The 14,679-nt window shown below is 45.0% G+C and overlaps 1 protein-coding gene across 1 annotated transcript; it reads right to left on the bottom strand.

The window, feature by feature from the left end:
• Positions 1-925: 925 nt before the first annotated feature.
• brpf3b (bromodomain and PHD finger containing, 3b) lies at positions 926-14,013 on the bottom strand. Its single transcript, XM_010875693.3, is given in 15 exon segments — positions 926-2,483; positions 4,376-4,530; positions 4,837-4,934; positions 5,259-5,353; positions 5,648-5,729; positions 5,894-6,487; positions 7,193-7,450; positions 7,692-8,004; positions 9,173-9,301; positions 9,799-9,930; positions 10,193-10,349; positions 10,763-10,827; positions 10,830-12,113; positions 12,115-12,315; positions 13,840-14,013. Coding segments are annotated over 14 exon segments (3,723 nt in total). The 5' UTR covers positions 12,292-12,315; positions 13,840-14,013; the 3' UTR covers positions 926-2,299.
• Between the last annotated feature and the right edge of the window lie 666 nt (positions 14,014-14,679).

Raw genomic sequence — 14,679 nt, 5'->3', positions numbered from 1 at the left:
TAGCTATTAATGTCCTTATTAAGACGTGTTTATAGGTGTGGTACGTATAACAAACATATAGGTTATGTAAATCATTAGCTACCATGATCCTTTATTGGTCAAAGTTATTAGAATGATTTATCACCTACATTTTAGTAGACACAGAAGAAGAATATCCTGGATTTGATAATACAGGTTATAGCAAGTGGGTCAGATAAAGGAACGAAGCAGAAGAGATTAGAAGATTAGAAGCAATGAAAGGATGTAAAAAGAAACCTAATGCCAAAGGATATGTTAGATGGATAGACAAAAGAAGAAGTGATGAGGACAGATTAATTCAAGAGCTAAAGTTACTGGGAAGTGGGTAGATGGAGGAATTAAGCACAGGTGAGCATATGTTTAAAAGATAAGCAAAGATGTTACACAATGGAAATGCTCAAACTGAACCTAAATCAACAATGTCCCTCAAAGGAGATTATAACACTTGGCTCAAATCTGAGGGAGACCAAGGAATGGGGAATACTTCGTTAGCAGGACCTCTGCCTGCTAGGATTTCTTTGCTGCATGTCCTTTCATAGAGAATTTACATTATCCTTGTAAAAACAAGGATGCCAGTCTTCATTGGTATCCTTGTAATTACCACCACACAGCTATTCACTTAGATGTTGAGTTATATTTAGGGTCCACATCTGGAGATGGTAGGTAAAGACTACATTGATACTGTTTGACCTTGGCATGTTTAATACTAACAATTTCTCTTTCATACATCATTTTTCATTCCTTCTAGCGTTATCAACCGCCTCATAGATGTACACTGAAGTAGATTGAAACATCCCATTTCGACCTGGAACTCCTATTTTTTCCCATTTGTATATGTAACAAAGAAACCTAGCCTGTTGTCACATCAACATTTCAATCAATAACAATTCACAATCGTTTCTTCAATATCATTATTTATTTACCCACATGAAAATACTGATTCAAACATGTTATTTGGCAAGTGGGTCAAATCTGCAATTTGTACAAGCTTACATTGTTTGTCTCCATTTTATTAACTGGGTTTAGAATACTCTGAGTAGTCTATAATAAATATATATTCTGTTCTTCCCCATGGTCAAGCATTTAAACAAGCCCCTGAATGCAAAATATGAACACATCTGCATCACTAGTTCATCTGGGATGCAAATGTTATAACCTTATTAAAAATCCTAACAGATAAAAAGAAATGTATCTTCCAACCAATATATAAAACTTTATTTCAATATTCTCAGATTTCCATAAATAAAATACATTTCTTTGTATAAAAAAGCATTTATAAAGAAATGTCCATTGTGTTGTGTGCAGTTCTGCAAATCCACGACAGACAAACATAAAAGACAAGCTGAATACACTCTGTAGCGATAATACTTTTTTACAAGTTTGTACAGCATTGCTAAAATTGGTATAGGTGATTGAATTTGCACTTAAAAAAAATAGCAAGAGAATTTGGTTTAGTATGAAATATATACATACTGTACATACAAGAGTCTTTACAATATATAACAAGTGGTTTGTAAAACATTAAAATATAAAAAGTGATTTTAAGAAAAATGGCAGTCTTATTCATACTGTTCCACAGTTCATATAACTATTTTTCAATCATTTGATTCCTTGGCACTAGCATTTTACCAAAAGGGAGGAGTTCATTCAACTCTGATTCAGCCACTGCTTTGGGTGGCATCCACATGGCTCAAGTGAATACATGACTAAGTCATATAATTCATTGTCATGAGATAGAAGGGTGAAGACACTGAAAAATCACTGAGTAACTTACTGCCTCTTTCTCAGCATTGGTATGGAAATGGCAAACGGAAAACAGGCGTAAAGCTCCCAAAACACCCAAATACATCCTTTAATAAGCTGCAACACTCACTGTTATGAAGCAGGTCCGTAGATGTACACACACAATTACTGGAAGCAGACAACATCGACAAGGAGCATAAGCAAGAGAATACAGCCAGGACATGCAGAAAACAGATGGCAATGTTGCAGATTTAGTTGAGAATGCCAATTTAGTTTCCATCTACAGACCTGCGCCATGATAATGACAGCTTTGCAAATTGTGAAAGAATGTATTTTGGCATCAAAACTCAGCATTTTTTGTTTGCCCTGAATTTCAACAACGATGCAAGGAAAGACAAGGCAAGTTACTCAAACCTACTATATAAAGGAAGTGACTCCCCTTTTTTATAATGTGACACCTGTGTGAAAAATATAGATTGGGGTCCTAAATATCGAAACAGTCATTTAAAGCCATTCAGACCCACACACACACACACAACTACAGGTAGTTGGAGGTGACAAAATGTTGCTCGTGGCGTACACGACTCAGGTGCACCATGGCACGATCATAAGCCACCTGCACAGACTTGCGGATGGTGGTCTTCCTGCCCTCCATCATGCGCAGCTTGTCGCCCGTTTCGTCCACTCCCAAAGGAGACACCTTGTCCCGCGGTAGCCACTGCCTACAGGGGCGAGAAGAGGAGGGCGTTGAACCAAATACGTCTGAGGAAGGTACGCACACAGATCCAATGACCGCTAGAGAGTTAGGTGAAGGTCAAAGGATTTCATCCCACATTTGAATAGTGAACTTCGGGTTATTTGCAATCACATACAGTGCATGAACAAATCATACTCTTTCAGAAACCTGGACAAACTGGTAGACTTGGGTGACGAGCTAAAGTAATCGTAATGAACTAAAATGCTGAATGTGAGCAATGTTTGCGGTTCCACTCTCAGCTCCATGGAAACATTTTTAGAAAAATGTCTCTCTGCTCCATGGACAAATGCATAAAATTGCAGGAAACTGCAAGATGGTGTTCTGTGCAACTGAAGTCAGGGCCTCTGTGGTGTGTAACTACAGTCAGGGCCTGATTCCCACAAGATGGCTTCAGGACAGATGGCTATAGGGCTAACATTGGAATGCTAATGTTGACCCAGGCTCTCACAGGCACCTCCAAATGTAACACCCTATAGGATAGAAATTCAAGCATCCAGTGCAAGCACTCTCAGACCCTTAAAACCCCCCACTGAAAGCTGTAAACACTAGCAGGCAAGATGTCAGACTGCGCCCATATTTGCCCAGGCTGGTTCAGTCTCCACTGTGCTACCTGTTTGCCTCTGTTCATGTATTCAGCTTCTTAAAAAAAAGAATACTGAAAAAAATATACCCCCAACATGCTAATGAGTCAGTCCCAAGTTTAATGATACCACAAATGTTCCATACACACCTGCAGCCTATTTTGTTCAAGTGACATCCATAGATTAGGGCTAATGCACTCATTTCAACTGACTGATTTCCTTAGGCGAACTGTAACTCAGGAAAGTCCTACGAACTGAGGAAAGTTGGATTTATATTTATGTTCCATAAAGATGCCGTTTGTTCATCTTTTGCAGGTAACATTTCCACACTACAGACTTAATAATCCATTCCTAACAGCACACATCTGATTCCAGCCAGTCGGATGGTACATGCCAAAGTAAACTGAAATATTATTTAAATGATTTTGTAAGACAAAGAATGTTTCTCTCTCACCCTGTATTTTGTGGTATAAAAATACCCTTTGTTAATGTAGGGTAACCTCTACCCTATATTGGACATTCAAGTCTCTTATACAACACTGCCCCAATAATTATTTATAGGCTTTTTACTTAAATCTCTTTTCAAATACTTCTTCAAATGTGTGTCTGATCTACATGGTTCCTGCTGTTGTAGGAAGCACCAACTCCCTTCTAGCTGACCAATGTTCAACCTCTAACTAACCTACCAAAGAATTTCAATAACTGGGATCTGAATATGATATCCACTTGGGAATAGGAAAGATCCATTGTGGGCTCAGTCAACAGAATTCTACTCTGATTACTCTGATAAGGCTCTGCCTTAAATAAAAAGTCTGTCTAGTGGAGTTGGTTTTGTTGCTTTGAAAATAGGCTGACTGGTCTCTTCCATACTGTGTAAATGGATAGGAGTGGCATATTTTGTGTGTAAGAGGAGGTGATGCTGGAAGCATCCATACAACATGTGGTCCATTGCAGAGCCTCACCAGGGACGATAAGTAGTGCCTGGTTACCACTATGACACACAGACTTGAGGCAGACATAGAATGCAAATGATTGGTAGCCAAGTACTAAATATGACAAGTTTATTTAAGATTAAGGTTAAACTGTCTATGTTCAAAAAGGGCTTGAATTCTTACAGTTTCACAATGGCAAAATATCTAAACTTGCATGACTGTCCAAATACTTATGGACTGCATAGTAGGTAGGCATAGCCATTCATCACATTATTCCCATAAGAGGTTTGACAACCATTGAGGGTGACTTATCTAAGTGTTAGACAGACATGCCCTGCTCTCACCATGTCCTCTTGTTGTCGAAGAAGAGCACCAGAAAAAGCTTCTGGCCGGCCTCCTCTGTCTTCTGCTCTCCCAGCTTCAGGACGTCCAGCGGGGGAACAGGGATGGGAACCCCGTTATGCAACAAGCCCTCCTGGGGCATCTCAGGGTCAATGATCTGCCCAATGGAAAAGATGAATAGATTCATTTCATTGTGACATGCAATGTGCAAAATTGTGTTACTCTGGATTTAAAGAGGCTTAAAAGGAAGACATTGTTTTTTGGGGAGTAGCATTGGACATTGTTTAAACCTAATATAATATGATTCTGAATTAATCATTGTACATTTTTTATCAACTCAAAAGCAAATATGTATGAAAATACATTAGGCTTAGTGTTGCAGACTTTGGGGCAGCCTAACTTAATGTAAACCCAATGGAACTCTCTTCTTTTGGGTCCTGTATGAGTATAGGCGTTGTCTTACCAATGCAGGGTAGGAGGGGTACCCCCGACACTTGGCCCAAACCAGGTCCAGGGGCTCTGGCTCCACACCGTTTTCAAAAGGCATCAGGATACCACTGCCTGCCGAGACAGGAGAAGGTTCAATACTAACATGGCAACCTAGAAAACAACTTTGTGTAAATGGGTTGTTTGTCTTGGGTGCACTACTGAGTTCTCTGATGTCCCAAAAGGAAAGTGGATATGAAAACCAAAGGAAATGTAGGCCACGTTAGAACAGATCATTTTCAAATCCTTGTTATAAACAAGACAATTACCATTTTCATGTCCTTCAGTGCTATAGTGTTATTATACCAGAACAGTGCGAATGTGGATACAGGACATGTTTCAGAACCTTAGGATGATGAAGTAAGATTTCTCCAAATGATGATACTGTGATCTTCATACCTGTAGCAGTGTAATCTGCATCCCCATTAACAGTCTCCAAGAAAGGTACTTTAGAAAGGGCTGGTTTTCCAAGGCTACGTTTGGGTAGTGAGCTGCTGGTGAGGAACATAGTACTTCAGTAAGACGTATTGTTGTACTAAACAGGTGACCATCTGATGTTCACTGGCTACAAAAACATGGCAGCAGCCCCAATGACAGGACAACAGCTTTTCACAAACTGAAACATTTGTAAACTTAAACCATGAATATATGTCTTGATACAGGCCTGTTAAATTGATCATTAAACTCTGGATTTGTTTCAAGGCGGCACATGACTTTGATATCGGACTGCATCTCTCCTACATTGGAAAATGATATATACAAGGCACAAAGGAGCCGGTGTGTCTTACATTTCTTTGTGGAGTATTGGAGGAGGGCTACAGTCAGAGTTGGAACAACCGTCACTGTGCTTACTGAAACCATTGGTGAGACCTGAAAGAAAAGACGAACCAATCGCCCAGCATGTCAGACTCCTAGAGTTTGAAGCCTCACCAAATGCAAGAACACATTAACAAAACCCAAATAAAATGTTGATCCGGCACATTTCAGGGTAATGTTCTAAAACAATTGATGACATTACACATCCCCCTACTCACCAGACTCCAGTGTGTGAATAGGGCTGTGGTCCAACTCCTCTTCTGAGACGGCACTTCCACCAGGTGCCCCCCAGTCGGTTGTGGTGAATGATGATGGGGTCAGGGTCTGATGGGGGGTCTTATTTGGGGTGGATAAAGGGGTACTTGGAGCTGAGTTGGGGGTCGACGGGGCACTGCCGTTAGTTACAACCTCGCTGGCTTTCCCGTTCAGGATTATACTGTCTCTCTCTCTCAGCAGCTTTGATTCATTCTTAGCTTTTTTGAAAAGCACAGAAGTCCGGCGCCCTACCCCCCCCGAGGCAGGGCACATGGGCAGGGGGTCTGGCAGGCCGTTGACCGTCGGGGTCACACAGTGCAAACTGGGCATCTCTTCTGATTTAGTGCAATTCATGTTTCCTGTAGCGGCAAGGGTAAGCATACTGCTATCGGAGCTCTCGCTGTCCAATTTCAGGCGCTTATTGGGATGACCCAGGCTCTGTGGCTCCCCTGTCATGGGGCGCAGTGTGGGGGGTTCCAGGGGTGCATCCCCCTCCAGCGGGGGAAGAGCCAGGCATGTTGGCTCCAGAGTCGGGGGCGGAGTACACTTGAGGTCCTCTGAAAGAGGAGAACAGACCTGATCAAAATTTCACTGATTAACATCATCCTTTTGATGAGAGATTCTAGGCTATTCTAGCCCTCACAACAGCCCCACATGGCTGTAAGAATTTCACAGAAGCCAGCAAAACAAATGGATAGGTGAGTAAAATATCTGTGGCACAAAAACGAGCATGCTTGACCAGGATTCAACGACCTAGTATGCTTGGCCACCACCCCCAAAAAAGTGCTACATGGGGGTCAGAAGTGGGATGACATGGCTGTATGAGGCCAATGGAGGCGAGTCCATGAGGTGGCGGTGCAGAGGACGAGGAGAAGCGCAGAGTGCGCCGGGACAGGGTTGAGGCAGCTACGTGGGACCCTACTTACTAGACAGCAGACAGTGAGGTGCTTGGGGTTGGTGCGTGGGGGACCCTGGCTCAATTACCTAAGGATAGTTGGCTGTTAGCTCATGTTGGCAACGGGTCTCGTTTCAGCAGAGCAGATTTCAGGGCATACGTCATTAAAATACCAGGGTTTGGGTCAACGCCATAAACTGCCAGGTAAATCAGAAAGTGTGTTGAAATTCCAATTCATCTCTTTGCTTCCCAATGAGGAACATTTGAAATCGGAAGGGATTTTCCAAACTGACTGGCACTGAAATGAAGTTGATCCCAACCCTGTTAAACACATGACAATAAGACATGGCGCGCGTTGATCACCCACCTTTATCTGAAAACTCGCCATCTCTCCCATCCTCGTCCACGTCCTCCCCTTTGGCGTCTCCATTGAGGAGGGTGTCGCGGTGGCGCTGGCCCTGTCGGTAGCGGATGCTGTTGATCTCGCGGCGCAGGAGGCGTATACGACGGGTGCGGGCGCCACTGGAGCGCATGGCCGTGACCACGTCCAGCTTGTCCAGCAGTTCCTTCAGCTGTTCCTCTGAAGACATGTGTAGACGGTTCTCTGGGTCCAGCAAAGTGTCCACTACGCAGGGAAAGGACACCCAACAGGAACATGATCATTACCGGTTGATGGCGAAACCGCTGTCCCTAGCTTGTTAGCACAGTGTCAGGTGTTCATTTCAGGATGTTTCCAAGTTCAATTAGCAAATCTCAAAAACTGATGACTGCCATGATATTTTGGGTTTCATCACTCCTTGTTGTAACATTTAAAAACAGTTAGTCCATCAGTAAGGCTTAGCGCCCAGCCCTACCGCGCCACTCACCATCCTCCCACGTGCAGCGGTAGTAGTCTTTCTTCTGGGGTGATTCGGCCACGTGCATGCCCACGGTCAAGTCAAAGCCGATGTTATCGGCCTGCCGCTGGGCGTGACGGAGGATAGCGCCGCCCAGGTTGCGGAGACGTAGGGCGGCGCTGTGGAACACTGTGTCCTTGGCGTTGTACAGCAGGCAGTTGGCCACCATCTGGTCGAAGTCGGCCTCAAGGTCGGCCAGAGAGCTGTAACTGTGGGCTTCCAGCTTGGAGCGCATGGTGGAGAAGTCCATAGGTTGGCTGATGAACTCCAGGTAATCTGGGACCTGGGAGGACAGTCATTTAGACAGCCTATAAACTACAGTATGACAATGTAAGTAGCCAAGTGTGTATAGTAAGGATTACAGTAACCAACGAGGGAACAGAATGGGACAGTTTAGGTTTTAGTCATTTAGCAGATGCTCTTTCTCCAGACTGTCTGATATATAATATTATTATTTAAAGGCGTGATAGGCTGACTTCAACAACTCCAGATTCTGATCTGGTAGGATGACTTAACCTTTACATATTTTTATTATTTTTGTAAGGGTGTGAGTCAATTGAAAGTGGAGATTAGGTGGCCATGATAATATTAGGGCCAAATGTGAAACGTAGCCAGGACACCAGGGGGTAGCAAGCCTACTCTAACCATAACTGCACTGGGCTCATTAGTGACCAAACAGTCACACCCCTTTGAAAGTCTAATTAGAAAAATTGCACCAAAATTATAAAGATTTCAAAAAATATTTTGGCAACTTCAAATTGTTTATATTTTACAACTCCATTATTACTATGCCATACCCTAGAACTGGAGTTGGTTAGGTCAGCCTATCAGATCAGAATCTGGAGTTGTTAAGGTCAGCCTATCAGATCAGAATCTGGAGTTGTTAAGGTCAGCCTATCAGATCAGAATCTGGAGTTGTTAAGGTCAGCCTATCAGACCAGTTCAAACGTATCCTCACATCTCTGGGAGCTGTGGGCTATTCTATCAAATCACCACACAATGTCACAATTATGTTCATGACCTACCATCAATCAACAATGGTATATGCATTTAGGTAGCAGGATTTGGGTTTCATAGTTCTGTTGCTCAGTCACGACAGACAAAATGTAATAGATAACCGGCTTTTACTGTAATTTGCTTAATTAAAAAAAATAGGATCTCAAAGTGTCTACAGATTTCAGCTGTGCTTTTACTATTTTTGTTTTGTGACTGCTGAACTAAACAGGAGAGGTCTGTTAACATTGCCCTGCTTCTAGCGGTGATGTTCAGGAGAGCATTGCAAGCTTTGTGGAAAGGAAGCCGGCCAGACATAGCAAGTTAGCAAATGTATATGACATTGAAGGTTGTATCCCTCCAAAATCAATTGAATTTGTCAATGTAAGCAGACCCAAAATCAGGCGTTAAATGAAGTGAAATACAAACTTTTAGAATTCTACGGGATGGTTACAGACCTCCTTGAGGCTGACGGGCTGTGCAAAGATCTGACCCACGTCTTTCTCCTGCAGCTGGTCCAGTGTTGAGCGCAGCAGCACCTGAACAGGGATCAGCTGTAGTTCCAGGGCCGCCTGGTTAACCTTGACCTTTGGGGTTGCAGAGGGTAAGAGAGGGCTGGAGGTCAGGTGAGGCCACCAAAACACACATGTAGGTTTATATTCCAAATCAGACTACTAACTGGATATTTCTCTGTTCGTGGACTACATCGCAAAATAAAACATGGAATGACCAAGCAGGAACCCAAATCCTAGTATGGAAAACAACCCACGGAAGGCAGTTCCCACTTTGTACACATTTTGAATCCTGCATTGACTAAATCATCAATGGAAATATCACCATTCAAACAATTGGCAGGTCAAATGTGATGTCTTCTAAGAACTTTTGAAAGCTAAAACTAGTTGGCTAGTCATTTTGCCAGTATTAACACTGATATGGCAGGTAGCAAGGTTCACTAAATGGGGAGAAAAGTGAGGCAATACAGCTGGGGGAGTGCTTCACAAATGTAACTATTTTTGTTGTCTACACCCAGCATCTTCAGTAACAACCTAAGCAGTGAGACAGTGGTTCATATCTAGTCCCCCACCTGCTCCCTTTTCAGTTTCTCCCGCTTGCGAATGAGTTCCACCAACAACCGCGCTCTCTCTAGGTCATGTCGCAACTTCTGCCAGTACTTCAGCTCCTCCCTCACAGCGCACACCTTCTCATCTGGCTCCTGCTGAAAACACAGTAATTCATATCAAATACCAATCACACCCACATTCAAGACACACATGATATTGTGGACAAACAACTTTTGGGAGTTCAGGTAAGACCACACTAAGAGAACACAACTAATGTCAATCAAGTCTGTAAACGCCACCCAAGAGACCACTTCAGATTTTATATTTCTATTTATACCAGCACTGTTATATTACATTGCATTTATCAAAATAATACCCTAGTGCATATCCTGCCTTGAATGTACCACCACCACTAACCGGTTCAATATGCCTCTGTGATTGGACATGGGAGTGCAGTCGACGGACGAGAGCGACCCCATTCCGTGACTGCCGTTTAAGGAGCCAATAGTTGTGTAGCCTTTGCATGAACTGGTTCTTCTTCTGGACAAGAATGCCTTTGCAGATGGTGTTCAACCTGTGTGGAAGAGAGGATTTCACACACACACACAACTCAAATTAATCTCAGAGTCTCTGTACATCACAATAATTTGATTAGATGTTATTCAAGACATATGCACAAATGGACATAACTTGGGACTCCACATGACGGTCAACATAAAACACTGCCAATGCATATCTGGAGTCAGACGCATCTTTAACACCTGTATATAAACCCATGACCGTGTCATGAAGGTATGTGAAGAACGCTGCCAGATAAAGCTCCACTAACATGACAGTGTGTGAAGAACGCTGCCAGATAAAGCTCCACTAACATGACAGTGTGTGAAGAACGCTGCCAGATAAAGCTCCACTAACATGACAGTGTGTGAAGAACACTGCCAGATAAAGCTCCACTAACATGACAGTATGTGGCTGGTAAACACAGACCTTTGGGTGGGGATCTGTGGAACGGTGACCATGGTCGTCGTGGCGGCATGGCAGGCAGCGACCCTCCAGAACCCTCTTTCCCCTTCCTCTGCTTGACCTTTTTACCACTCTTCTGTACCAGCGGGGCTTCGGTATAGGCGCTGCGTCCGCGGCTGGCCCGCCCCTGGCTTCCCACCACCCTCCCCGCGGCGTCCTCCTCATCCGACCCCCCGGTCTCTCCCTCCTGCCCCGGCGGGGAGTGCGCCTCGCAGAAGGCGGTCTTCTTCACGGAGAAGGTGGTGCCGTTGACGTTGGTCTCCCGCACGGGGTCGATCTTCATGAAGAGTCCGGCGCGCTGGGCGCACGTGACGTGGAAGGCTGTGTAGCAGTTGGCCTTGTGGCACTGGATGGCCGCGCCGCGGCCCTTCTGCTTGCACACGTAGCAGGTGAGCTTCCAGCGCGCCGGCGGGATGTTGTCCACCCCTTCCACGGGCTCCAGGAACACAGTGTTGGCGAAGCACACCTCGGGGATCCAGATGGCGCAGACCACGTGGGCCCAGCGCCCGTCGCTGGTCTGCTTGAAGGCGCCGCCCCGGTTAGGGCAGAGCACGCAGTCCACGGGGCGCTGGGGCGACTGCAGGCAGCAGCGGCACAACCACTGGCCCTCAGGGATGTAGGGCACACCATAGCACTCCTGGTGCACAGCCAGGTTGCAGGCGTCGCAGAACAGGATGACGTTGCTGTTGAGGCACTCGTCGTCCAGGCATATGCAGCAGAAGGCATCGTCGTCGATGGCACTCTGCGAGGGCGCCCGGCTTCGGGCCTCCCGGTACGACTCCTCCTCGAGGCGGTCGAACAGCAGCTCGAAGGTGTCAGGGGAGACGATGGCGTCGCCGTCGGACGCCCGCCTGGCGTTAACCATCTCCAGCCAGGCCGCGTCCTCCTCGTCCATGTCGTACTCCGCCTCCTGCTCCTGCTCTTCCGCCGAGCGCTCCATGTAGCGGTAGTAGGCCGTGGGCAGGGGGGGGGCCGCGCAGGGGGTGAAGGTGTCCAGCACGCGGAAGGTGGGCTCCGGGAGGGGCGCACGGTGGTGGTTGTGTGAGGAGTTTGTTTTATCGGGGGAGTTGGCACAGTGGTTGTGAGGGGCGGAGGACGATGTGGAGGAGGAGTGTTTGGAGTCTTTCTTCCGGGTCTTGGGCGTGGCGGGTGGCTTGCGCCCGGGGTTGGCACTGGTGGATGACACCGGTAGCTCGCTGTTCTCTTTGTTGCTGTTGCACTCGACGATGTCCTGGGCTGTCATCTCGTCCTCCGTAATTACCACCAGAGGGTCCACGATGGAGATACGGTGGAGCCTGCCTTCTAAATCTACTTCCAACCACTTTCTGGGTCGGGGAGTAAGTCAGCGTCTCTCTAGTGGGGGACACTTTAAGGCTGTAGGGGGAAGGGGAGCGCTGACGGGGACCCCCACGCCCCCTACATGGCTGATCAGATTTTTTCCCCTTTGCATCCCCACCCCATGCCGGCTGGCCCCTCCGTCGTGGCTTCCTCATGGGCCTCCAAATACAAAGCCTTGACTGCAACAACCAAGGAGAAAACATAACCTTTAAACACAAACCTGCCAACTGGGTACCTAAGAATTGCCAACATCTATTGCAGATATACTAGTGAATCACCAACTGACCACTGACTACTAAATTGTTTACATTTGAACTACCTATTATTGACAGTGTCACACAAACTCTATCAAAGCAAAGTAACCGTGTGGTGTTTTTTGGCAGGCCACAAAGAGAGTGAAGTATATGAGCTTAGATTAAATCAATGGCGTGAAAGATGGTCCTTGCCCTGCTGTCAAATAGCAGATTCCATTCCGTAGTCAGAACAGGCTAAAATATAGTTGTAGTTAGCAAGTACCAGAGTTTGGGCAACCCTACAAGGTTTCACATTCAATAGATTCTCCCGTTACGTAGATCGATACATGTTTAAGCCAATCTATGTCCAGTGTGATCAGCGAACAAGTAATGATGAGCGCCCAAGGTCCAATTGTCAGCCTTTTTTTTTTTTTACACAATTGTAATAACTGAACATACAAACCTAACACAGTCAATAAAAACGCTAATCTTAACTGAGGTTGCTAACGGATACAACAATTCAAAGTAACTAATAATGAACAATGGCATCTAATAAAAAAATCCCAACTTGGTAACTTCAGATAACACTAGAACGCCAGTTAGGGTACAGTAAACGTTGGCAAGATAACTAGCAATTTGACTGCTAGCTCTTTAGCTAGCGCTTTTTACCTACACATTACCTTCATTAGTAGCTCCTTACTATGTAGTCTGTAAACGCTACTGACACAGCTAACTAACGTTAATCAAAGACTATGTCAACATAAACATTGGAACAACGATGCTATCTTACCTTCTCTGGCCGTTCTGCAACCGGGACTGAAACGCTGGGTTATCGTATGCTAACTAGCTAGCTAACGTTAGCGCACCCTGCTGCACCGACCTAACTACTGACTGTACCAAAAGCCGGCACTGTAGATAGCTAGCTTTGTTGATACAAACGTCTTTGTTGCCTCGCCCCAGTCCCTTATTTAGTATTCGAGTAATCGCTTGCAAATATTGGTACTCAACATAACTAATGTATTATCCTTTGGCTAGCTGGTATAAAAACGTAAAAAGTAAGTTGTTGACTAAGTTTGGTGAACGGGAACTGCTAGCATTTTGGTTAGTAGCTCGCTAGCTAACAGCAGCATTAGATGTGCGGTACGAAACACTAGAGAAAGCGGGGCTAAAACACGCCCATTCACCACAAGGCCATGCAGACGTGTTAGTTTCGCGCGCCGACTACAAATATTTCTTGATAAAATAATGATTATGACTGAAACACTGAAATGCACAGGTATTTGCACATAAGTGCAGTATCAGTAAAAACAACTGCTTTGATTTGCAACTTTGCTCAACAAGTTAGACATGTGGGTTTCAAGCGCAATATGAGTTAACGACCGTAGACCAAGACCACAGTAGAAACAAAATTCACGGTAGTTAATAATCACGGTTTTACATTGGATTAAAACAAACTGTTATGCACAGTACCTGTAGCAAATACACGAATACCTTGAACGTTAAAACATTTTGGACCGGGCCCAAAATGTTTGGGGGGGAGACCACCTGGCCTGAGACACATAGCTGTCCCTGTTCAGAGTCCTGGACGTTTTTCTCCCAGCTGACTCCAGCTGTCACGGTGCACAACCCACTTGATTGTCCTTGTCCACCTGGTTGTGCAGTTGATCAGGATTCTGCCTAAAGACTCTGGATGAAGCCCACTTACAGTGGGGAGAACAAGTATTTGATACACTGCCAATTTTGCAGGTTTTCCTACTTACAAAGCATGTTGAGGTCTGTACTTTTTATCATAGGTACACTTCAACTGTGAGAATATCCAGAAAATCACATTGTATGATTTTTAAATAATTAATTTGCATTTTATTGCATAACATAAGTATTTGATCACCTACCAACCAGTAAGAATTCCTGCTCTCACAAACCTGTTTGTGTTTAAGAAGCCCTCCTGTTCTCCACTCATTACCTGTATTAACTGCACCTGTTTGAACTCGTTACCTGTATAAAAGACACCTGTCCACACACTCAATCAAACAGACTCCAACCTCGCCACAATGGCCAAGACCAGAGAGCTGTGTAAGGACATCAGGGATAAAATTGTAAACCTGCACAAGGCTGGGATAGGCTACAGGACAATAGGCAAGCAGCTTGGTGAGAAGGCAACAACTGTTGGCGCAATTATTAGAAAATGGAATGAGTTCAAGATGACGGTCAATCACCCTCATCTGGGGCTCTATGCAAGATCTCACCTCGTGGGGCATCAGTAATCATGAGGAAGGTGATCAGCCCAGAACTACACGGCAGGACCTGGTC

Source organism: Esox lucius, chromosome 12 (assembly GCF_011004845.1).
Source record: "Esox lucius isolate fEsoLuc1 chromosome 12, fEsoLuc1.pri, whole genome shotgun sequence".
Lineage (NCBI taxonomy): Eukaryota > Metazoa > Chordata > Actinopteri > Esociformes > Esocidae > Esox > Esox lucius.
Note: the sequence above shows the minus strand (reverse complement) of the source record. Positions and strands in the feature narration are given on the sequence as shown.